The 24,453-nt window shown below is 37.2% G+C and overlaps 1 protein-coding gene and 1 non-coding gene across 2 annotated transcripts; one reads left to right on the top strand and one right to left on the bottom strand.

Annotated features, from left to right (window-relative positions):
* Nucleotides 1-244: 244 nt before the first annotated feature.
* On the top strand, nucleotides 245-24,194 carry LOC112573571 (WD repeat-containing protein 63-like). Its single transcript, XM_025254056.1, is given in 25 exon segments — nucleotides 245-590; nucleotides 893-1,011; nucleotides 1,437-1,584; nucleotides 8,027-8,098; nucleotides 8,750-8,937; nucleotides 9,660-9,763; nucleotides 10,430-10,442; nucleotides 11,033-11,170; nucleotides 11,378-11,536; nucleotides 12,207-12,364; nucleotides 12,598-12,709; nucleotides 12,988-13,066; nucleotides 14,471-14,595; nucleotides 15,298-15,471; nucleotides 15,693-15,815; nucleotides 16,061-16,134; nucleotides 16,703-16,835; nucleotides 18,473-18,557; nucleotides 18,989-19,128; nucleotides 19,690-19,753; nucleotides 20,150-20,280; nucleotides 22,476-22,680; nucleotides 22,790-22,881; nucleotides 23,195-23,317; nucleotides 23,550-24,194. Coding segments are annotated over 24 exon segments (2,853 nt in total). The 5' UTR covers nucleotides 245-590; nucleotides 893-939; the 3' UTR covers nucleotides 23,691-24,194.
* On the bottom strand, nucleotides 253-324 carry Trnac-gca. The gene has a single exon. It is a non-coding gene; the product is annotated as a tRNA-Cys (tRNA).
* Nucleotides 24,195-24,453: the final 259 nt, after the last annotated feature.

The raw sequence follows: 24,453 nt of genomic DNA, 5'->3' as shown, positions 1-24,453 counted from the left end.
ATCAAGTACTGCTTTCTTTCTGTTTTCGCAGGTGCGAATAATTAGCTTACGCTGTTTTTCCGATTACAACTTGAAATTAATGATTGGCTTCCGCCACATTGTTTCGAAAACGGTAGCTTCGCCCTATCTTATCTCATGGTGTACATGGCTACTAGGGAGTACTCCGTATCGTTGGTGGCAACTAGGTGATGCAGTATAAGTTGTGGCGTGAAGCAGATGGAACATTATAAAATGAAAATACAATAAAAGTTAAGGGGACACCCGGGATCGAACCGGGGACCTCTCGATCTGCAGTCGAATGCTCTACCACTGAGCTATATCCCCAGTGAAGCTGTTCCGTCTCGTAAATATATTTATACAATGTGTACATTTTTTTCCTCTTTCTCTTCATATGTTATATTTCCTTGTTATGTGTCTTGCGTTTTGTGTACTTTTTCGAAAACTGATCTATGTAACTTGACTGTAAACCAAATGTTTGAAAGGAAACTAAGTTACATTTCTATGTAGCAACGGGAGCGTTTATCTCAGATACCAACATGGCAGCCACCACAGTTTTGGAGTCCTAGTACTGTTCATAAAGTCGAAGCAAGGTAGGACAAGAATCAACATTCATTCTAATAAATATGCTTGAAATCTATATTACAAAAGAAGAACAATGATTAATACAGCATCGAAAAATATTTATATACATGGGGAATCTAGGGACGATCCTGAAACAAGCAAAATTGGTATGTGCATGATTGCTACATTTTTCCTACTGTTCCTGAGTTTTACTCCAATTAAGAGAAAAACTTTTCAATTAAAAAAAATCTTTTGAAAACAAAATTTCACGGGACTGCTCTGTTAAATAATAATCGTGCATGTTGGGTCTTTTTTTTTTCATACTTTCTAGGTTTACAGGGTTTGAAGTATCTGTAAACACTCAAGTTAAAAAAAAAAATGGCAGATCATGAGGACACAGAATCTTCTGAAAAAGAAAAGAAAGCAGCCCAACATGAAGAGAAAGAACAGGTAAGTTTTTTCTCATTCTTGTGTATGAATGAGATAGTTATGAAATGTCATAAACCATAACTGTGAAAGAGTTAAAAGAAAAGTGCAATTAAGTAATATCAAACACTGGGACTTGAAATACTATAATATCAAATCAAAAACTGTTCACTATCAATAATTTAGTACAGTCAGCTAGACAAGTGAAACCCTTTTATGACAGTACCAAAGACCATAGTTACAAAACATATGTGATACATCATAATCAAAAGCATCTGAGAAATGCAGCATATGTTACAGCAGGAAAGGAGATTTAAAAGTAGGGTCACAGCTGATTAATGACTTAATATATTAAGGTCTGTAAGACTTATGGTGTGTTCTAGTCTTCTTGTTGCTAGTCTAGTTTCTAATTTTACCTTTCAAATATACAAACCATCTCTAATGTGCAGGACACGGCGACAAGTGATCGAAGAAAGTCTGGAGATGTTAAGAAGAATGTCTCCTCCTTGAGAAATAAGCCTGGGAGTGCTCGTAGTACTCAGTCATCTGCAAAGTCCGAAATGAAAGGGAAGGCAGGAAAAGGCAAGGATGGAAAAGGTGTGTAGTCTAGTTCTGCTTTCTAGTAATTTTTTAGGATGCAGCCTGTTCTTTCTAAATTGGTTTTTATCCAGAAAAATGCAATAGCAATCTATTTGCAGGTGATGTGATTTATCCATGGATTACATTCCAGAGGAATGCCTGTAATTTAAAAAATAATGTACATAAAAAGAAATTTCTAAAAAGTAGTGGTTGTCATATTTTGGCAGATATCACACTGGATTTTATTTTGTCCAGTATTGCCACTAAAATGGTTGATAATATGTTTGTGTACATTCACACTAACTATTTACTTAATGCTCACCAAGATCAGCCATTTTCAACTTTTATTTTGAGGATACAGCCTTTTAAGCCCACTCTGAGTCATTTTATACCTTAACTCTTTACAGTTCAAATGTTCTCAGCAACACTCAGTAAATAAGGCCTTTCAATTAGAAATATTCGGTGAATTGTACAGTGTTAACAGGTCAGAGCAAAGTAATGTGAAATATTTTTAAAAGCACAGCATCACATAAGACTTGTCGATGGAGACAATGATGATAACTGCCTACAAATGATAACAAAATGCTGATCTAGTGCACTAACTTCTGTTAGCTGATTTGTGTCTGTAGGGTTACTTTTCATAGAAAATTATACATGGGTACCAAAAAAGTCTTAAATGAGTCGTGTGAAATGACTATATAATTATAGTCAAAGAATTTACAGATCTCTGGAAGTGCTTAGATTCAGTGGCTAAAATATTTTTCTGGATAAAATCCGTGTACATTTCTTGGTTAAAGACATTCCATTTCAAATCAAATAAAATCAGACATCATTGTCTGTCGAGGAGACCCAACAAATTTGTCTTTTGCTCACAAGGGCAGGCATACATACTCATACAGACATCTAACACACACAGTTAGGAGTAAAGATACATTATTGTTTGTTCGAAACATTCAACATGGTGATGGCTGATAATTTGATGGCTGATGGCTGAATTTCATTATATTGGCAAGACTATGGCACATCGATGTGCATAATGGTGTTCATTTTGAGCTGCATACTTTTAAAGTGGACATTTCAAAACTGCAGAAACTTTCACGATGACCAAATAGATCTTACCATCCAAACAATCTCCTTCGGTCTCGTACGGCAGGATTGGAACGACGATCCGGGGACTTTTAGAAAACCTGATGGACTCTTGCTGCGCCTTAATCCTGTCCGGTCATTGTTACAGTTGCTATGATCCTGAATCTTGTCAGTACTGGTGTCCATTCCATAAGCACTCGCATTACGTCAATTTGTTGGTAAGGTCTGACAGTTCGCTGTTCGTGTCTCTTATCAGATCGACGTCATCTACAAAGCGCAAGTTGCATAGGCCACCCACCAATGGAAATGGAGGTGTGAAGCTTCCATTTGGGTATCGATGGTGGCAGTGTCTGTTGATCTCTTGTACGGCGCATCCATGACTTGGACGAGGCTTTCTTCGATGCGGAGTTTTCTTGTCACATCCCACATGCAATAGATTCCGTAAATGCTCTTCTAAAGTCGATGGTGTTGTGGAAAAGATCCTGCTGGTACTGTCAATTATTGTACGTCCCCACCCCTCAAGACTGTGGCCATCACCGTTCACACTCCTGACATCTATGGTTGTTGTCTGACTCTCTGTGCATGCCTATGTACACGCGCGTGTATGTATGTGTGTCGTGAATGGAACAGCACGCGTACGTGTATGCATTCAGTCAGAATAAACAATAGTCCTCTATATAGCTGCCTTTGTGACATCATTCACTTGCTAAAGCCTTTGAATTTTAAATAGAATTTTTTTTTTTTTTTTTTTTTTTTTTGCTGCATGGCTTTTTTCTTCAGTATGACTTTCAAGATAATTATCACTACAGCTAGGACAAAGGAGCCCAGCTCCCGTTCTGCACGAGCCACCCTGATCCGCGTTTCCAACTGGGAACTAAATTTAAGACGCTACTCTCTCATTCTATATACGCACACTCTCTTTCTATATATCTATACTCAAATATATATATACTCTCCATCTTTATATATATGTATTCTTTCTATACACACACTCTTTCTATATATCTATAAATACACTCTCTTTATAGACACACTCTATATATATATATTCTCTCTTTCTGTGTATAGAAATATGTCTGTAAATACACTCTCTTTATAGACACACACTATACATATTCTTTCTTTCTCTCTCTCTGTATAGAAATATATCGAATTGTGACAGTGACATCATTCGATATTTACGTCATAACACGCATGACGTCATCCTACCCAGTCCTGACACATCTTCCCTTGTTTATTATGATCTTCGATCAAAAATTATGCCACCCAAAAAGATCTCAGCAGTTGGTGAGCCTTACACCAACTCTTTTAGAAGCCGACAAACTTGTGAAAGAGATTAATATATTTTCTTCTATTATGATGCATGTTAGTCTAGCAGTTGATCTGCTGAATTGTATAAATTTGAAGTAGGTCTGTTCTTTTGTCATCTCTTTCTAATTATTATTCTATCTGTCGATTTGAATTGTGTAAATATAATAAGTTGTCCAAATCAAATCAAATCAGAATTTATTGTCTGTCAAGGATACCCAAGACAGAAATTTGTCTTTTGCTCACAAGGGCAGGCATACATACTCACACAGACATTTAATACACACAGTTATATATATAGCTTTATATATATAGCAAATACTCTAGTTATAGATCTTCGGCAGGGAAGATACGAAAATTGTTGTGTATCGTGATTTTTTTTTTTAAGTGACACGCAGTTTTGAAGTCTTTTAGCTGAGAGACAGGAGACATCTATTATTGTGTTAGTCTGATAGTTTTGTAGTGATATCAATTCCTGCTGTTTCTATTCCTTTGACGACTTATTATCATCTTAGTTCGTGGTTTTATCATGCGTCCGTTCCTTTGGACACCTTCTATCATAACGTATAAATGGTGACAGCTCATTGTTTCTAATGGTTGTTTTAATGTTGCTTCCGTTTTGTCTGATCATCTTTCCTAGCTGATAATGTCTAAATACTTAGCTATGATCAACATTTTTAAGGCGCCTGTTCTATGGCTACTACGAGCCCCCCCTCCCCCCTCGATTAGTTTAGTTTAATAGTCCTTTAATTGTTACTCCTTGAGGATCATAAGGCCGCAACACGTACCTCTCCAGCGGACCCCGTTTTGGGCAGCCCCCTTCAGTTGGGTCCATGTGGTTCCATCCTTTGCCTCGCTCGATCTCTATACTAGTCTTTTTTAAGTCTGTTTTGATCTCCCAACTCTCCTCTTCCCCTGAGGGTTCCAATCAAGCGTCTGCCTGGCAATGATGTCCTATCCAGCTCCACTTTCGTTTCTTGTTGTCTTGGCTAGTGAGATTTTTGTTGGATTTTCCCCCACAGGCTGATGTTGGAGATCTTTTCAGGCCATCTAATTCGCAGGATATGGCGTAGGCATCGGTTGGTAAAGGTCTGGAGCTTGTTGATGGTTTTTGTCACTGATCTACAGGTTTCAGAACCATACAATAGAACTGCCTTCACATTTGAGTTGAGGATGCGGGTCTTGCTCCCGAGGGATAATGCTCGGGAGTTCCAGATGGGGCGTAGACTGTTGGAAGCATACCTGCATGGCTTTGTTGACGCGGCTTTTGTCATCGTCTTCTCCACTGTCCTTGTTGACGATGCTCTCCAGATATGTGAAGCGGTCTGTTTCCAGAATGTTTTCTCTTTGAAGTTGGGAGTTCCTGTTAGTTTTGTTGATTCTCATCACTTCAGTCTTCTTTCTGTTGACTTTTAAGCCATTTTTCTCCGCTTCTCCTTTAAATTTGGCCTATTCAGTTTGGTTTGGGCATGCTTTTGCCGATGAGATAGGAGACTAATCTAGTACAGTCAAATCTCCCTACTATGCCACCCCTCTACTATGCCACTCTCGGTATTATGCCACTTTTGCTCGGTCCCGACTATAAATTCAATGTAAAAAAAAATTTACTATGCCACCCCTACTCTCCCTACTATGCCACTTTTTTGTGACTGTTACAAGACACAAGTTGTAAAAATTCCGCGCAGTGCTCGATTACTAAACTGTATGGTAGTGTGGGACATCGCAGTTAGGTGGATGGAACATAGCACGCACACAGGGAGGGTGGAGGCTGGCAATGTGGTGGGGGGGGTGGTCGCTAGCCGGGTGACAGTCACGTGACAGAGGGAAGGTGTGAGGGAGTCGACTAGCGACAGGATGCAGGTGCGCGGATGTGGTTGGGAGGGTGGAGGATGAAGAGGTGAGGGGGAGAATGAGAGGAGACAGCTAGCGAAGCCGACGATTCTTGAGAGCTTTGGACCAGACCTGGGCAAAGGCCTCCTGTCTCTGACCGGCCCGCCCGCCAGTATATATACAGTATTGGGTAAAACTGAGTTAACTATATTAGTCCGGCCCTCTAAAACCATCCCAATGTCTCATGCGGTCCCTTGGGAAAATTAATTGCCCACCCCTGCTTTGGACTGACGGGTAACTTGAGCAAATAAAGCCGTTTTTACGAACACTCTCTACTATGCCACTCTCCCTACTATGCCACTTTTGCTCGGTCCCGGTAGGTGGCATAGTAGGGAGATTTGACTGTAATCTCATATGCAAAGTCCAGGTCTTCAATCTGTTTGATGAAGGTCTTCTGGTACCAGTTTGTTGTTGTTGTGGGTCGTCTTACGTATAATCCAGTCTGTGACCACCAGGAAGATTGTTGGCGATAATATGCAACCCAGCTGTCTTCATTATGAAAAGCTTAGTGAGTTTGCCGTTGTCGATAACTTGGCAGGACGAGTCTTCGTACAACCCCTGAATAATATTTATGAACTTAGGCGTAGTACCATATCGTGATTCATCAACCTCCAGATGACGTCCTTGTCTACCTGTCAAAAGCCTTCTCAAAATCCACAAAAGTTATATAAAGGGAGGATTGCCATTCGATAGACTGCTCACTGATGATAAATAGGGTGGCGAGGTACGTGATCAGTGCTTGACATATCCTGGCGAAACCCTGCTTGTTCTGGTCTCATTCTCTTGTCTCATGAGCTCCCCCTTCCCAATGCACACCTTTAATAAAACTAAAGGAACGTCCTATAGCTTCCCGCTATGACAATCAGTATATTAAAACAAAACGATAACAGACTGTGCCTCGTTTACAAGTAATACCTTTCAAACAGGAAAATTTTGAAGACTATAATCTGAAGATTGCGAAAGAGGATGAGTTGTGTCTAGAATTGCAGAGCTTCAGTCCACGTTGAGCATTGAGCATTGAGCGCATCTTTGTGATGCGGATACTAGCGCGCTATAAAACTACATCATCATCATCATCACGTAGTAGGAAAACGAGCAGAATGAGTAAGATTTACTCTTGAAATGACCAAGACACTCATGACTGTGGAAAAAGTAAAGATCGAGCAAGGTGGGTTGTAGAGAGCGACAGCATATAAAGCTACTGTGGTGGTTGTGCCACTTATAAAGAATCGCATACTTAGGTCAATTTCACCTGCGTGTGTTTGATACTCACAGCTTCCCAAACAAGACTGGCAGATCACCAACCTTCCTGCTGCTTATGTTATAGCCCTGGAGGAGGTTCAGTTTTATGATGCTGAAGGAAAAGAGCTTGATAGAAGCGTTGTAGTTGCTTTCGATCCTGTTAAGTTAGCTCGACCATTCTGGCTATTTAGTTCATTGGTGCTGCCTCTCTCTTTGTCCTTTTGATGGTTTATTTATCTCTCCTTTCTTGGGATCTCTCCTTTCCTCAAGTGAGACTCCTGGATCAAGATCAAATGTCTCTGTAATTACCAAGCGGTGTCCAGACCAAGTAGATATTGCTTTATGTTACTTTTTCCAGAGCCCATCTTTGCCACTGCTTCATACTACAGTCAATTGAGTGAGTAAAGTATTATCTGCAGGGTCTCGACACAGCTTCATAATTACCCAAACAAGACTTTTTCCCTTGATTTCCCCATGCTGTCCTATAGCAATGATTTACCCTTGCTTCGTACCCCAGAACCAGATTGTAGAGTGGGAATCTGCCTTCTCCTTTTCATACAAATCAAAATATGTCTTGCTCGCTAAACATGACCATTGATTTTTTTATACACAACTAGATTGCTCAACTACCATTATGTTTACACAAATGCTGAAAGAGTGCTAGAAGAGAATTAGGAAAACTTATTTAAGATCCGAAATTGAAAGAGATTTTTTAAAAGGCAATAGTGTAATCAGGACTTTATTGTCATACCTGTGCAGCCTTTTTATCTAGTCTGTTTATGGAATTTTTTGTAGTGTGAAAAATATTTATTTTGACCATTAGTATTGTGCAAATTGGTCTGAATAACCATGAGGAGCATGTCACTAAAAAAAAAAAAAAAAAAAAAAACAAACTTTATGTAACATTTGCTGTATTTTTCTTTCAAAAAAAAAGGAAGAGTAACAGGCCAAGAAGAGAAGAAACCTGAGCAAGTACCTGAACCAGTAGATGAAGGAGTCAAAGAGGGTGGGTCTTGAAAGACATCTTATTTGTTGTAATGTGTATGGACAAGAGAGAATATGGTTTTGCTTTGATAGTATTACTGACATATTTCATACTGTTCAGACAATCAAATCTATGAAGCTGTTCAAAAATAAAGAAATATATTAAAGTATCAGTGATATCTTTCTCACTCCAAATGCATATTAAGGGATTTGTCATTATGAACAAGGTTCCTGCATGCTGCTCTTAATCTTGCAGCATAAAACAAGTTCATTTTAATACTCTTATTTTTCCTCAGAAGAAGTTTCTTTGATTGACCTAGAATATATTTATTAAGCCAGTTTGGGAATTTTACATTCATTGAATGTCATCCATGCTATCCATGTTAATTGTGCTATGTTTTTTTTATCATGATGTGCCATGCATTTTGTTCTTGTTTTGAGATAATAGCATATTTATTTTGGTTTTTTTTAAATATAAAACCCCATGTACACATTCTCTTGCAATCAATCAGCCTATCTTTTATGTATCTAAATTATTACAGTAATGAGCAGTGTCAGTATCTTTGTCAGAGATTTCATTTTTATTCTTAAGACTGTTTATAAACCTTTGTTTGCTTAGCATTTTTAAAGTATATTTTGAAATCATCTTTAAACTTAAAAAAAAAAATTCCAGGCGGCCTTCCTGCTGGATGCTCCCCACTTTTTATGACCTCCAAGACCCAGGAAATCTTCCACTGTGTATGTGATCAAGATGTGACTGCTGATAATCCAATAAAGATCATCACTAAGCAAGAGATCCTAGATGACATGAGGAACCGTGCTGCGATAAGTGACTTTCATCCCTTCAAGCCACAGATTATTGTAAGACATTATAGTCTTGTTTTCAGAAAGTTATTTTAAATAAGTTTTGGTGATTTCATCTTTACTTGCCTTTAACATCAGAAAATCTTTGAGATTTCATGTCTTAAATGCTGTTATAGCTTAATGAATTCATCAAATTATTTCATTGTAGATTAAAATGTATGTGTATTTGATTAATTGGTATAGGTCTGATTCCCAATATATAAAATCGATGCCTTTATACCACCCATGTCTGTCTCACAGATCTCTTAGTGTTGACATTATCTATGTGACATGCATCGGATGCTTCTCCTTCTCCTACCCTCAAATTATTTGCCCTTTCTCTCCGAAGTGTGCATACAATTTTCAAGCCCAGCCTCAAAAACCCACCTTTTCCAGAAATACTTTTCATAACCCAAGAAATCTGTCTTCTCGCTCTTCTGTACCCTATTTTTATCCATCACATCAGTCCATCAGTCCCATTTGCTACCATCATCCGTATGCTATTGCTCTTGTTTCTTAGTTGTGTGCCAAACAGTTGATGCGCTTGTATTCTTTTGTGCTCAGCACATTGAGTTTACCTACACAGAAATATTTGTTCTACAAATTCAATTATTATTCTTATTTTTAGTGCTAGTAGTATCTCCATTTAAAGTAATTTTCAAGTCGACTTCAAAATTACCTGTAAGTTGCCTGCTAGTTGAAAATGGCAAAATTACCAGCGATCTATTTATTGTTTTCAGGATTATCCTTCAGATGAGATTTTGGTGGTATTTGATGCTGAATTCAAATATGGACAAAACTTCTACATTGCTTTGACAGAGGAGGCTAAGAACTGATTCTCAATGTAAGTACAGTTCTTGGGAAATAAAGAAGTATATGAAAGAATTATTCCAATAACTATTCATTTCTTACATATCTATCAGTGGCAGTGTTCATAAGTCACACTTTAGCAGCTAAAAAAGCCTGTCATATCCTAATTTTATTGATATATTGTTAGCTGAAATACAGATGGATGATGAAAACGATGTTGATATACATTTTAACCAGGATTTTCATGATGAAGCTGTAAGTTATTGCTTTTTACTCAAACACAATATAAGTAAATTGAATAGTGCACAGGTGGTTCAAACATTTATCTGCCTTTCCTGTTCACACCTTTTGCAAATCTGTGTTAAGAATGGAGAGAGAGAGAGAGGTGTGTTGGGAGGCATGTGGGGAAGGGGACAAAAGATCGAGGGGCTGATTTATCAGAAAATGGGAGTGTATATTGAGCATATATATTTCTCTTCTTTTTAGAGATTGCCCCTTCTCCCAATATGTGTGTGTGTGTGCAAATGCATGCATACCCAAATTTGACTGTGTATAGTACACATGTATCCTTTAGACTTTTGTGCATATTTTCACCTAGTGGTAAGGTTTTTATTTTTTGTTAAAGAAGGACTTGAGATGGAATACCTTAGCCTAGTGAACATCACAGCTATTTTGCACATAGATATTTTTCACAGTACAGGTTACAGCCACAGGTGCATGTGCATGTGTATAGAAGTGTCTGAATTGATGCCATGAAGTTGTTTAATGAAATCTTATATTTACATGATTAGTATTGATGTCTTTGCACAGATATTGTCATTTATTAGAAAGTTTTCTGCTATTTGTGTACATTATGTCTTAGCATCTCTATCACTGAGAACATATGTGGCTGCATAGCTGGAAATTCTGTTTGGCTAGTTGTAGATTTATGCATCAAGCCAGTCCCCGTTTCTCTTTTTCACTTGCCTTCATTTTGTAAAATTGGGTCTATTCATTGTGGATCTAGTCACAAGTTTAAGGTTAAAGTTAAATATGATGCATATAGCCTGCGGATCTTTTCTTTTTATTGTGTTTTACCTTTGAATGTATGCTGTCTGAAAAAAACCCATCTTCCATTACTCTTATTTTCAAAGGAAACTTCTAAATCTAATATATATATAGAGTAATTACTATGGAGGAATAATGTGCTTGTAACTTATTTCACATTTACATAACACAGAAGCACAAATGTTGCTATGTAGAGATATTTGTGTAAGTCATTTTGTGTTGATTCTGGCATGTATATGCATAGCCTCCAGAAGAGGCAAAAGAGAGTGAAGAAACTGAAGAAGTGGAGGAGGAAGTGCAGTATGTTTATGTGCCTCCAACTCCTAAAGACTGGATCTCACAGGGCAGTGAGAAGGAAGTGGAGGAAGAGAATGTGGTAGAGATCAGAGAAAAAGTGAGTATGATTATTCCTAGAGACAAGATAATAATTCCACCATTTAGAGGGTTTAGGTACCTAATTTTTATCATGCCATACCTTGGCCAAATTTGCTATGACAAGTGGGTGTGCACAGTGCTTATTAGTCATAAATTTCAGTCAGGGTCAAAATTGGAGGTAACTGTACCTTTTGAACTTATATTTGCAGTGAGAGTTTTTGAACAGATCAAGATGTCCATAAAAAGACTGCGAAAGTACTTTGGTGCACCAGTTACTTTCAAAGATAGGAACTCAGGCGATACAAAGCAAGGCACCGTTGAGTGCCTTCCATATGAAGACAAGAGCTTTGATCTAAGGAAGATGGAGCTGACAAAAAGCATACAGGTGAGCTACACAACAGAATAACCCTAGATAAGCCACACTGTCTAGTCACGCAAAGGCTTAATATATTCACGTATAAGCCACACAGATAAGCTATGCACAGAGGAATAAACATAAAATAAAATTATTTACTCATTCTGGCCTGATTATTATTTCTGACTAGTCTCTTGTACAAGCTGGCATGTGCATTCTGTGATGTTAATACATAAACATATTCTTTGCATGTTTATTCTCTCTCTCTAAAACATGGGGACAGGAAATAAGCTATGATTCCTATATCATGCACAGGATGAAACTTTGAGATATTTTAAGGATTGACACAGTTAACAGAGACAATGTATTTAATTATCCTATTTCCAACAGATTTATGTAGATTATTTATTATCTTTGTAATTTAATACCAACATGTTTGGGGGTCAGTTACTTAGATCTGAAATTTGAAAAACATATACTTTACAAGGAAGCCCTGCTTTTCAGACTACCATATATTTCAATGAATGATTGGTAATATTCTAGTTAGGTCTTTCATGTGTCTAGTCTACCAAACCCATTCATCACCAAGACCAAGCAAGGACAGACATTGATCATGTTAAAACATTATTACTGAAGAAAATTTGCAAATTATATTTTAACTTTCTGCCTGAAGTATGAGTTTTCTGTATTCAAATTTTAGGCAGTACCACAGCAGATAGACAAAGGTGTCCAAACGGTTTGGAAGTATCCCAAAAACAACAACACTCAGTATTATTCACGTGAGTTCTCTAAAGAGGAACTGGAGAAAATTGAGGCATCAGATGATTTTCTCTACTTTCTCAAGGAGGTGGAGCCAAGGTAGGTACATTCTTGTTACCTTTATAAAATATGCAGAAACTGGGTCTGGTTTACTGGAAACATTCAACATTGATAGCCATGTACTTATGGCACACACACACACACAGGCTAAGTGGGTTTGTATTTCTAGGCTGTAACAACTTCACTGTAATATTTATTTGTTATTCAATTCATAATTTTCCATTGTAAACAGTTTTGCATGTAGAAGTTTTTTGTGATCTCTTGATTTTCAGGTTTAATCTTGCACTGCAACAAAATGCTATCATGAATGTTTTCTATGATGACTGGATAAATCTGGGAGATGCAGATGATGCTTTTGGCAGCAAGGCAGATAATCATCTCAAGGTAATGCCTTCCATTTTCCATTCTTCTGTGGTTGTCCTAATGGGCAATACTAACTAGACAGGCAGACATGAAGAAAAGTTTTTCTTGGCTGCTTTATGCATTGATGTTTCTCTCTTTCTTACTAAACATATGTATAAACAAAACATTTTAGATTGGCTATATTATTGTCGAATTTTGGAATGTTTCTTGACAGCACCAACTAAGAAAACAAATTTTGTGTTTGTAGTCTGAACTGATTCTTCATCATTTATCATTCATGGTCATTGTCTGCCTTGCAGGAGTACCAGTCCTTCACAGACCTACAGTTTAGCAAGGACAAAACAATAACCTGCATCCAGTGGCATCCTACTATAAAAGGTTCAGTCTTTTGTTCTGTGTGTGTGTGTGTGCGCGCTGGTGCATGTGATCCATTTAATGTCATTGTCAATAAAACAGCAGAAACATGAACAAATGAAATACATCGAAGTCAGGGTAACAATGTAAGACCTCATTATCAGTGTTGTCAACTGCTATATTGCTCCAGTGATAAGACGCTCGCATTCGATGCTATACAGGTCCTGGAAAGTGACTCCCTCTTCGTTGGAGATGTCAACATTTAATCTCAGAGCTGTAGATATGACATCCTAGATAAAGGAAGAGAAAATACAGAAGCATGGCAAGATGAGAAACGCCTAATCCTGTACATCGACCCCACTGACACACCAACCTTCTACTCATGCCAGAGGCCTGGCATTCTGCACAGACAACATCAATAAGAAAATCAGCAGAAAGTAGGAAACACAGCTAGGAGGTAGTGATCACTGTCTAGTACTTCTTCAGGAAGTATGGCACCAAATCCACCCCCCACCAGTTTGCAATATGGAATTACAAGAAGGCATAGTAGGAACTCTTCAGCATGCACACCAATGAGCCTACAAGGACACTTAAAGTGGAAGGAAGAAATATAAACAATGTTGTCAACAGATTTTAACAACAGAATCATAGAGGCAGCCAAAGAAACTATTCCATGAGGTGTGAGAAAGAACTACACTCCAAGACAAGTGAACTACAAACTTTTACATTTAGCAAAATAAGAGAAGAGGCTGAAGCCAATCCTAGTTTAGAAAACAGCATCAAGCTGCAGGAAAAAAATTTGTTCCTGAGAACTAAACTGTAACTGAAAAGAAGAAGCTGGAGAAAAAAGAAAGCAAGAATTCACATGAATAGAGACACCACTAGGTTATGGAGATTCACAAGAGCACTGCATGATCAAGAAGCTAAGGGATAAAAGATCACACTTGCAAAGGGACAGAAGAAGAAGAAACACACTGACTGGGAACATTGCTGCTAATGCATTTAAAAGACTGCAAACATTAGGACAAGTGCATTAGAATCTACATCACTACTTAAACATAGAGTTGTTTACATGTGATTGCTAGTAAATGAGGAAAACTGATGGTAAAGGATCAGAGTTGTAGTACCCCCTGCTCCATAGAAAAAAATCCCCAGAGTAAGGAATGTTATGTCAACCTTTCTTTAAAAGAAAAAGGAAAAAAAAATCCACTGACCAAGGCCAGGTTCCCTTCACAGTCGCTGGCCTGGGTATACCAGACCCACCTGTCCCCCTCTCTCGTCAGTCCTATAAGCACATACAGAACCATTTATATTTAATCTCTCTTATAATATAATTACGTCAATATGTTTCAGGGCAATATGGACTTTTACTTTGAAATGCAAGTGGAGTTTTACAATATGATGTGTGGTAATTTTTGTACATTACAGGTGTGGTAGCTGTGTCCATAGCTGAAAGATTATCTTTTGATGAGCGTATCGATCAGGCTGCAAAGGTCATAATGACACCTTCTCTAATTCTCATCTGGAGTTTTGTTGATCCCATAAATCCTCAGGTGAGAGTTCACATGTGCTTCTGTTTAAGAGATCTATCTTCCCCATTCATCTGTCTCTTGTGCAATTTGTATAGCTCTGCTAAAATGTCAGGTCTTTTCAGATAGAGAGGGTGATGTATTTATTTTTATGCTGACGCATTTCCGCTATGATTTTTTATCCTATGTTTAAGTAGTGATGTAGATTCCTAATGTTTGCAGTCTTTTAACATCACTAAGTGCATTAGCAGCAATGTTCCCAGTCAGTGTGTTTCTTCTTCTTCTGTCCCTTTGCAAGTGTGATTTTTATCCCTTAGCTTCTTGATTCATGCAGTGCTCTAGTGAATCTCCATAAGCCTATGGTGTCTCTATTCATGTGAATTCTTGTTTTCTTTTTTTTTTCTCCAGCTTCTTCTTTTCAGTTACAGTTTAGTTCTCAGGAACACATTTTTTTCCTGCAGCTTGATGCTGTTTTCTAAACTAGGATTGGCTTCAGCCTCTTCTCTTATTTTGCTAAACGTAAAAGTTATTTATTATCCATTGCATATTATCTTGTAATTTTATGAGAAATTTGCTCGTTACATGTCTCATATCATTTTATTTTTGTACCTTAGCTCTGATGTTGAAATATTGCATGTATATTCTAACCCAGGAGCAGTACCTCTAATGTGCATGTTTTAGTTTAATATGGATATGTGCCTATAACCTACCTGTTTTGTCTTTCAGCTGATCCTAGAGGCACCAGAAGACATATTTAGTTTTGCATTCTGCCCTACTGATCACAACATCATTGCAGGAGGCTGCTACAATGGCCAGATTGTATTATGGGATATTGCAGCTTATACTGATAGGTTGAAACAGCTTCGGGCTGGAAATCGTCATAAACGCAGTAATGTTTTGGTACGGCTTTTTTTTTCCCTTTTTTTTAGCAACTATAGCATGGCACATTAAGAAAAAAGATGGTAGTATCATGAAATAATTTTTATTAACTGATTTTATGAACTGTTTTATCAGTAATTATGCTTACTTAGGAAAGGTATAGAATGTCATAAATGGAATCCATTGAAGCAGTAAATTAATCCAAAAGAATAACTGTAAATATACCTTTTTTTATTTTGCAGCCAGGTTTTGAAGATCCCAATGCTCTGAAGACTCCAATTGTGCGGTATTGTGCAGTTTCAAGCATAGAGCATGGGCATAAGGCTTCTATTACAGACATCCAGTGGCTACCTGATCATGTGACAGTGAGTATAGTTTCCAGTGGATTTTCAAGAAAATTATTAAGGTAAACTAATTGTAAGTACAAAATGCTTGACATTGTCTGCTGGCTTCCAAATTAACAGCTCTTTTTTTTTATTAGATTGCATCATGTTTGCCAATTTACACAGACGTTTCATTAAAAGTGTTTAGAATGATTAGAATTTAAGTTTGTCCAACTTACCCCCTATTCATGTTTTCGAAACATTCTTCACTAGTAAATTGTTTTCAGATAAGCCGGATGGGTGTACCTTTGGAGAATAAAAGCTTTCAGTGTGTACAGCTCATTACTTGTGCCACAGACAAGTGAGTTATTGTTTCTAATACAAAGACCTTGTCAGTATATCCTTAACATCGTGAATATATGATCTTCAGTTTTATGTTGAGGCATTGTCATTACTCCAGCAGATGCCACTAGGCTACAAATTCCATACTAGAAGGTAGATTCCATATAAGTGTTTATGCCTGTGGAAGGTAGCACTGTTCTGTGTTATTTACAAAGTATTGAAGAATATGGTTAGGAGAGATCTTGGATATTTGATTTGAAGGAAAGGCAAATACTCTCTCTGCAGTGGCAAAAACATTGAACAAAGAATGCTCTCATGTTAGAGCTGTGGAATAAATGTGTAGCTGAACCAAGTAATGCAAGTGTGTAGTGTAATACATGACCTGCAACAATCTTGTAATTATATCAAAAATGTTTATCATACATTATTTTCACTACATTCTAATCATTTTCATTCTCACAAAGCTGCAAAGAAACTGCCTAACAATCCTTGAATAAAAGTGCTTTTTGGCTCTTGAGTTTCCTTGTATCAATAAAAGAGCTTTGTTAATTGTTGACAATCATACTGATGGTGTTTCAATTTCACAGCTGTATATTGTTCTGGGACACTCGCCCATCCAAAGGACAACAAGCCAAAGAAGAGGATAAAGGACCAAAAACTCCGATGGGTATTTCTAACACATTTAAATATCTGGATCTCACCTGGAAACCTATGCTTAAGGTAAGTTTTTACAACAAAATAAATAAAAAGAAGTAAACAGAAAAGGAGTCATTTTCCCACTCAAACAATTAAACACACTACAGTTAGTTAGTTATGCCCTTCGCCCCTCCTGGTGTATAGGCCATCGACGACAGTCCTCCAACGCCTCCTGTCCTGGGCTACCGTCACCAGTTGCCCCCATCCGAGTCCAGTGAGCTTGGTGTCGGCGGCGAGGTTCCGTCTCCAGGTGTTTCTCGGCCTTCCTCGCTTTCTTTTTCCCTGAGGGTTCCATGTCATGGAAAGTGTTTTCCTGGTCGATAGAAGGGTGGTTGGTGTTGTAGCTTCCGAAGATCGGCTTTCACCGCAGCACGTCATATTCCCTCTAGATGAAGGCCTTTCCTCTTCCAGGACTGTTGGCAATTGTTTTACTGTTTTCGATGTTTTTGTAGCAAGGGTTTGTTTGACGGGGTGGGGGTGCTAGCCCCACGCCCAACCCTCCTCCTTTTTCAGCTGGGCTTGGGACCGTCCTTGGCGGAGTTAAAACACACTACAGTGGCTTTCAAATAAAGGAAAAGCACCAAAAATATGCTATTTTATTTTAAGAAATGATGGTAAATAATAAAACAATTCACAAACATTTTCCTTGCATAATTTTTAAATAAATATGCATAAACAGCCTGCATGCTTTCTTAGCTCTGCCTTCCTTGGTTAAGGTGTTGTTAAAGTTGAGATAAGACTAAAGATAAAACTATGAAAACTGAGAAAGAAGAGTAGAAAAATGGTCTATAGAAAAGTGGTTAGTATATTTAAAAAAAAACTGTAAAACTGAAAATGTAATTGCCATATGCAGTTAAGTTTTGTAGCCTTTAAATAGATATAGAATTCAGCACTTTTTAGTGGTGGGATGCATGCCTTATTATATATCCTGATTTATTCTTGATGTGGTCAAAGCCCAAGTCTAAAATGTAAAACAAATGATCTACAGAAGGTCAATTAGCAAATGTTTTTCCAGGAAGGTTTTAGAACTAAACAAAGAAGAGGTGCTCCAGATTCAAAATATATGTCAATCTTAAAAGTTGCAATTTTTGCCAAATTACCTTTCTGCTTGTCCCCTTTTAAGTCTGGTAATGACTTAACACTACAAAAACGAAGAAAACTGTTAGGTTCCATAACCTGTACTCCAGTACAAAACACAACGTACACTGTTAAAAAATGCAATTTTCACAATTTATTCTAGTGGTTCCTCTTAATGATGCCATTACATCAGAGAAAAATATAACAGATGTCACGAGACACTCACACGTGCACTTTCACACAAAGCATTTGCCATCTGCCCATATTTGCCATTTCCTGTTCCCTTCTCATTCAGATGATTAAAAAAAAAAAAACAGGATATTTTTTTCTCTCCCTCTCACACACACATATGCACATGCTTGTACACATGCAGACAGCTAGCTTAGTTTAGTCCTTGTTACACCTCAAGGAGCATAGGGCCTCGTTAAAAAAATAAGCTGTCACAGAAGCAACATGCACACAGTTACTCTAAATGTCTCACACTTTTTTATTTAGAAATGGTTAACAAGATGCCTAACCATCATATAATTTTGAAGTGTATCATCTTCACAATTGCACTCAGAGTTGATTTTTTTATGGGTCAGATGCATTTGTCAAAGTCTGAACCTGGTGGAGACCATGCACCTGTCAAGTTCTCTTTGCATGAGCGGCAAGGTGACCGATCAGCATGTGAGTTTAAGCACTTCCAGTCACTGAAATTGAATTTCTTACACAAAGACAAGATAAAATAATGCAGTCAAACCAGGTTGCCACTGTTTCAGCCTCACTTTTGTCATATTATGAAAGAAATACCTTTAGCAGTTATCTAAAAATACTATGTGATTTAAATCGCATCATGAGAATTAGTTTTTTGTTCTTGTAAATGTTTTGTGAAGCATAGGAAATCCATCACAAAAATGTTATAGACTAGAAATGCCTAATTTTAAAATAGCCTTTTACATATCTCTTTGGTCTTCACATTCTGGAGTAAACTGAAGGCAGAACCCATCTACAGATGAAATATTTTAGTTGCTTTAGATGGTGTGGAGTAAATGCTATGTAATACAGATGTTAAGAAGCTATCAACATTGCAAAACTTAATAAGTTTCTACTTTCTGCAGTGCAGTTTGCAGGAGACACAACAGAAAAAGATCCTACACAAACAATGACTGGTGGCTTTGCAGCAAATATTCCAAAGCCTAGTTCAGGCAAAGAGCGAACACTGGAAGGTGTTCGCACTTGCCTCTTTACTGGTACTGAGGTAGTCATTTCTTACTATTAACAAAACTTTTCAAATGACCACCAAGGAGATTAATAGACATTAAGGTCTTAAAAAAAATATTTCTCATTTCTTTTGTCCTTCACAAAAAGGCAGAGCTCCATCACACCAGTATCATCTCATTTAATATTATCATCATGCCACCATGCCAATTAAGAGTGTTTTAACAAAGGAATTTAGTGTTGAAGCAGTCCAGTTATTTAGTTGCCTTATCTCTTAATTGTTTGAGTTTCTGCTGATTTTCTTTTTAATTTGACTGAGACATTTCCTAATAAGAAGATAGATGTGGAATAAAATTCATTATGCATCAGAAAATACTAGTGATACAAGATTTATGCCGAGAGAGGCTAGAATGGTACTAGGGTAGCATTCCACAATAACCCTGGATATGAATACTAGGTTGGAAGTTAATAAAGTAACAAGAGGAAATCACATCAGAAGTGGTGCATGGAACATTGTAAATGAGGTTGATATAGCATGATGTATGGTATTGTATGATGTATAGAGAGTAGATTTACGACTAATATTCTTATTACATTGCAGGATGGAGAAATAGTTTATGGAGATTGGATGCCACAGAAAGATCAGGATACTGGAAAGCTGCAGAGTGTGTTTTCAAAGTTTACTGTGAAGTGTTTCTACTAATATGTGAACTGCATATTGATTGCACATTGTTTGAAGGCCCCTATATGGTGTTGAAACATCATTATGCAGCTGTAAAGTTTATTAATCAAAAATGTACAAATGTTTGCAAAAGATTGATTTTTGCACCATAGATTTATACTGTATGCCTAAGCCAGAATTCTTACACTTAAAACTGATTTAAATGAAATAAAATAAGATTACTGTTGAATGAATAAAGCAGAACTAATTAAAAGAGGTAAGGACTAATAACAATAACAACAAAATGACAGTTAATTTTGTTCATTTCAGTCAATGAGACAGTTCCAACTAAATAATTTTATTGAAGACATTACAATTTATAATCAAGTTCTCTTTTCAGCACCAAAACCAAGCTTTTATCATGGATCCCATGATGGCCCTGTCGTAGCCTTAGAGCGGTCTCCATTCATGAAAGAAGTTCTTCTCAGTGTTGGGGGATGGAATTTTACTATTTGGAAGGAGGGTGTCAGTGTAAGTTGTACCTAACTATTTAGTGATGCTTGTTTGCTTGTGAATAAATGGGTGACTGCCAGATGTTATGCCATGTCTGCCTTAGATGCCTTACTTTTTATTTTAACCTTAAAGGGGGAGAGTCAGAAATTCTTGGCGCATGAAGCACAGACCTTGGAAAGTGTTTATGTAACCTGGGTTGTCTACTGCTCACCACATGTTTGCACACACTTTGTGGAAATAACACTTACAGTGTAGGTATAGGCCATAGGGTGATCGACCATATTGGAAGACAATACTATTTATACGGGTGTTAGGTAGGATGTAACACACTCCTTGCAGCTGCCCCTGTGCACCAAACAGCACTACTGACCAATTGACTAATCAGCTGGTGTCTGAACCCAGCCTTTACTACATTTACATGCCCAGATAAACAAAAAAGGGAAAAAGACTTCAAAAGAGTATGTCATTTAGTCCTCTTCGTACCTAGAGGTGCTTTGTACCTATAAGGCATCCCAGACCTCTATTTTTGTCGTTTAGCAGCAAGCTTAGCTATTGTTCCAGGACAGTTTCTGGTCATTTTGTTCTTTCTCTGGTGACTTTTGCCGTGTTTCTTTTGGCTGACCACATTTCCTCTTGCTATCAGCTGTCCAGTGAAGGGCTTTTTTGTGGGGTGTCTCTTGCTTCATTCTACACACATGCCATAGCCATATTTTTTTTTGGATTATGGTTGTCATGTTTGTGCAGGCTCTTGTAAAGATTTCTTCATTAGTAATTATTAGTAATGAGGCCAAATATCTTTAAAATTTTCCTGACTTGCTGCCTGATTTTTGCTGCTATTTTCCAGCATTCACTTCCATAGAGTAAAACCGAAAGGACATTAATTGCTTCATTTTATATTCCTCCTTAGAGATTTGGACTCCCAACTTTCTTTTAGTATGACAAAAACTTGATTTGCTTTGATGAGTCTGTTCTTCACATCCTTTTCTGTATATCCATCTGTTGTTACTAGACTGCTAAGATATATAAATTCTGGACTTTCTCTTTTTCTTTGTTATCAATTTTGATGGGTTCTATTGACTTGGCAATCTGTCTCATTTCTTTTGTTTTGCCTGTGTTTACTTTAATTCCTAGTTTTGATGCAATTGTGGTCAGATAATTTATTTTTTCCTCATTACCCTTGTGTTGGCTGGAAAGTGTAACGATGTCATCACCATTATCTTATGGTACAAACATAAATATCCAACACATTTTTTTTTTACATGTCTTTTGTTATTTGTTTCATAAGCCAGTCCATGGCCTGTATAAATAGGAATGGTGAGAGAATTCTTACCTGTTTGACACCAGTAGTAATATTGATATTGTCTGCTACCTTGCTGCTGCTACAAACCATCTGACAAGGAACACCTATATAGAGTGCTTTTATTACATTTACTTTTTTCTGTGGTATTCCATAATGATACATGATTTTCCATAATGGCTCACAATGTATAGTGTCAAATGTTTTCTCAAAGTCTAGGAACATGGCATGGAGAGTGCTGTTCATTCTGTGCTTTGTTCTACAATCTGTCTTAAAGATGAAGATTTGATCAATGTATGACCTTTTTTTTTCCTAAAGCCTGTTTGTTCTTGCCTAATGATGTCAACAAGAACAATGGTCAACCTTTTCATTGAAGATTTTGCTTGTCAATTTTTGGTTGCTAATTTCAAAGAATTATTCCAGGTTTCCTTTATATCCTGAAACACCTTAAATTTTGAGAAATGAGTATGAAGCTGTATTTCATAATGTCACTACAGATTATACCACTATAACCCTGGCAAATGTGTTTAATGAAATAATGCAGTGTATCCCTTTTAGCTCAGGTTGGTCCATAGCATATTAAAGTAAGCTTCTTGTAAAAAGCCAAGTTACATCATACTTTTGACTCATCTTTGCTTTTAATGGAGCTGTCGATGTGTGCTAATTTTATAATTCATCAGAAAGCATTTAGTAAGACTATTAGCATTGAGGCATTTGCCTACATAGTTTTACACGAACAATGCAGGTTTTACTTACTGTTAATATAAGTAATAGGCTACGGGGTTTTTAAAATGAGAAGGGCTATGTCAGTATCCCACTTTTAAAGTCTTGTGATCAAGGAAACTACTAATTCTTGCCATTGATTTTTATGAGTATGTCCAAGGAATAAGCACATACAATGTGCCTGTGTCTGCAGAGTGGCCCAATTATACAGTCTGCCTCAGGATCTGTGCATTTGACCTGTGGCAAATGGTCACCAACACGTGCTGGAGTGTTTTACATTTCAAAAGCAGATGGCGCAGTGGATGTGTGGGATCTACTTGACAAGACACATGAGCCCTGCCTCACTCAGAGTGTATCTCCGGCACCTATTACTAGCATCTATCCATATCAAACTACACGTAGGTTGCTATTCTGTGTTTTCTGAGTGTTTCTATTTAGTCTCTTAAAATTGATCTGTTTGTGTTCAGCATCCTTGATCCAGAATGTCCTTCATTCAATACATTTCAGAAAAACAGCAATTACTGGCAGTGGGTGATAACTCCGGTACCCTTCACATCATGGAAGTCCCCTGGAGTCTTCGTCAGCCCACACCTGGAGAGGTAATAGGTCTGCTTTTTATCAAAAACAGATTGTAATATCATGATGTGTCCATAAGTCAGAGATGAAAAGAAGCCATTCTAAAAATGGTCCAATATTGAAATAAAAACTTGATAGGTCAGGTTTACTCATCAATGAGATGTGAACGTATATTAGATGGACTTAAAAAAAGAAAGCCAAATAAATATCTTGTTTCATTGGCTACTTCAATGGACAGATTCTGCGAAGAGGTATACTGCTATTTAAAAACATAGAGTTGCTGCATATTTTCATAAAGTTTAGTTTTTTTGCCAAATCTTATTTTTGAAATCCCAGCTGAATGGTGTCACAAATTACATTGAACGAGAGGTGAAGCGACGTGCATTTGTGGTTGAGCGATGGAATTTTCGGGAGCAAGAAAAGCAGGAGATGGTACAAGAAATCAAGCGCAAGGCTGGTGTAAGTAATATATGAGGGATTAATTGATTATTTATAACTGTATAAATGTTTGTATGATACAATAGGGACATAGACTAAAACTTTCCACTGAACATAAACTATGAGAGTTATTATGATGCATTTTAAGGCATGAAATCAACACAAAATGAACTTTAAAAAAAATTCAGCGCTAAATTTAATAGATTTGTTGGCAGTGATAATGATAATGACCCTTTTCTTTATGATAATTTAGATTGCACCAAATGTGGTCCTCACAGATGAGGAGATTGAACAGAAGCAAAAGATGGAGTATCAAGCATACCTTAATGATGAATACTCCTTTCTTCGCGAACTTGGCATTGTGAAGGAGGAGGAAGAAGCACTTCCTGACTGAATCTGAACATTGCTTGCAGTCAACAGGGAGTTTGCCCCTCCCCCCACCCACTAAAGCTGAACATCTTCTTATACAACTGAGAGGGATCAATGATCTCAGAAAATGTATTTTTCAGTAGCAGGAAAAAAAAAAACAGAAAAAAGACTCATATACAGAGCAGACTCACAAATGAACATGCAGATAGGCATGTGCATAAGCAAAGAACTGTAAAGCAGCAGGTGGCCAAAAAAATATGGTACCCAAAAGACTGCTTTATATTTTAAAAGAGTTCTTTTGTTTCATTATTTTCTACTAACATTTGTTTCATAAACTGTTTTGTTTTTGTGTTTTACATATATTTCTGATACTTTGGGGTTTCACTTTTAAGCCAATAATTTGTTTCTTATTGTTTTTAAAAACCTTTTGCTTGATTTTGTGTAAGGATGACTCAACAGGTGAAATACAATGGTGTTTAAAATGTATCAATTCATATAAAGCTGAGTAAATGATAACTTCTGTTAATGATCATTCTTGAATGTTGTGTTTATTCATGAAAAACTTTAAATATATTACAATTTTAACCATTATATATCAGAAGTTTTCTGCCTCAACATATCCTTATAACGTTTTTCTGCATGAATGTTATAGTGAGAGCCAGTCATGAGAATCTTTAATTTAGTTTGGTATCACAGTTCAGTGATGTCGTGCAGGCCAGTTCTTAGCCCCCGCGGGGCCCGAGGCAAAGGGCATGTGCGGGGCCCTCACGCCACGATCACACGGTTTT

Source organism: Pomacea canaliculata, linkage group LG10 (genome assembly GCF_003073045.1).
Source record: "Pomacea canaliculata isolate SZHN2017 linkage group LG10, ASM307304v1, whole genome shotgun sequence".
Classification (NCBI taxonomy): Eukaryota; Metazoa; Mollusca; class Gastropoda; order Architaenioglossa; family Ampullariidae; genus Pomacea; species Pomacea canaliculata.
Note: the sequence above shows the minus strand (reverse complement) of the source record. Positions and strands in the feature narration are given on the sequence as shown.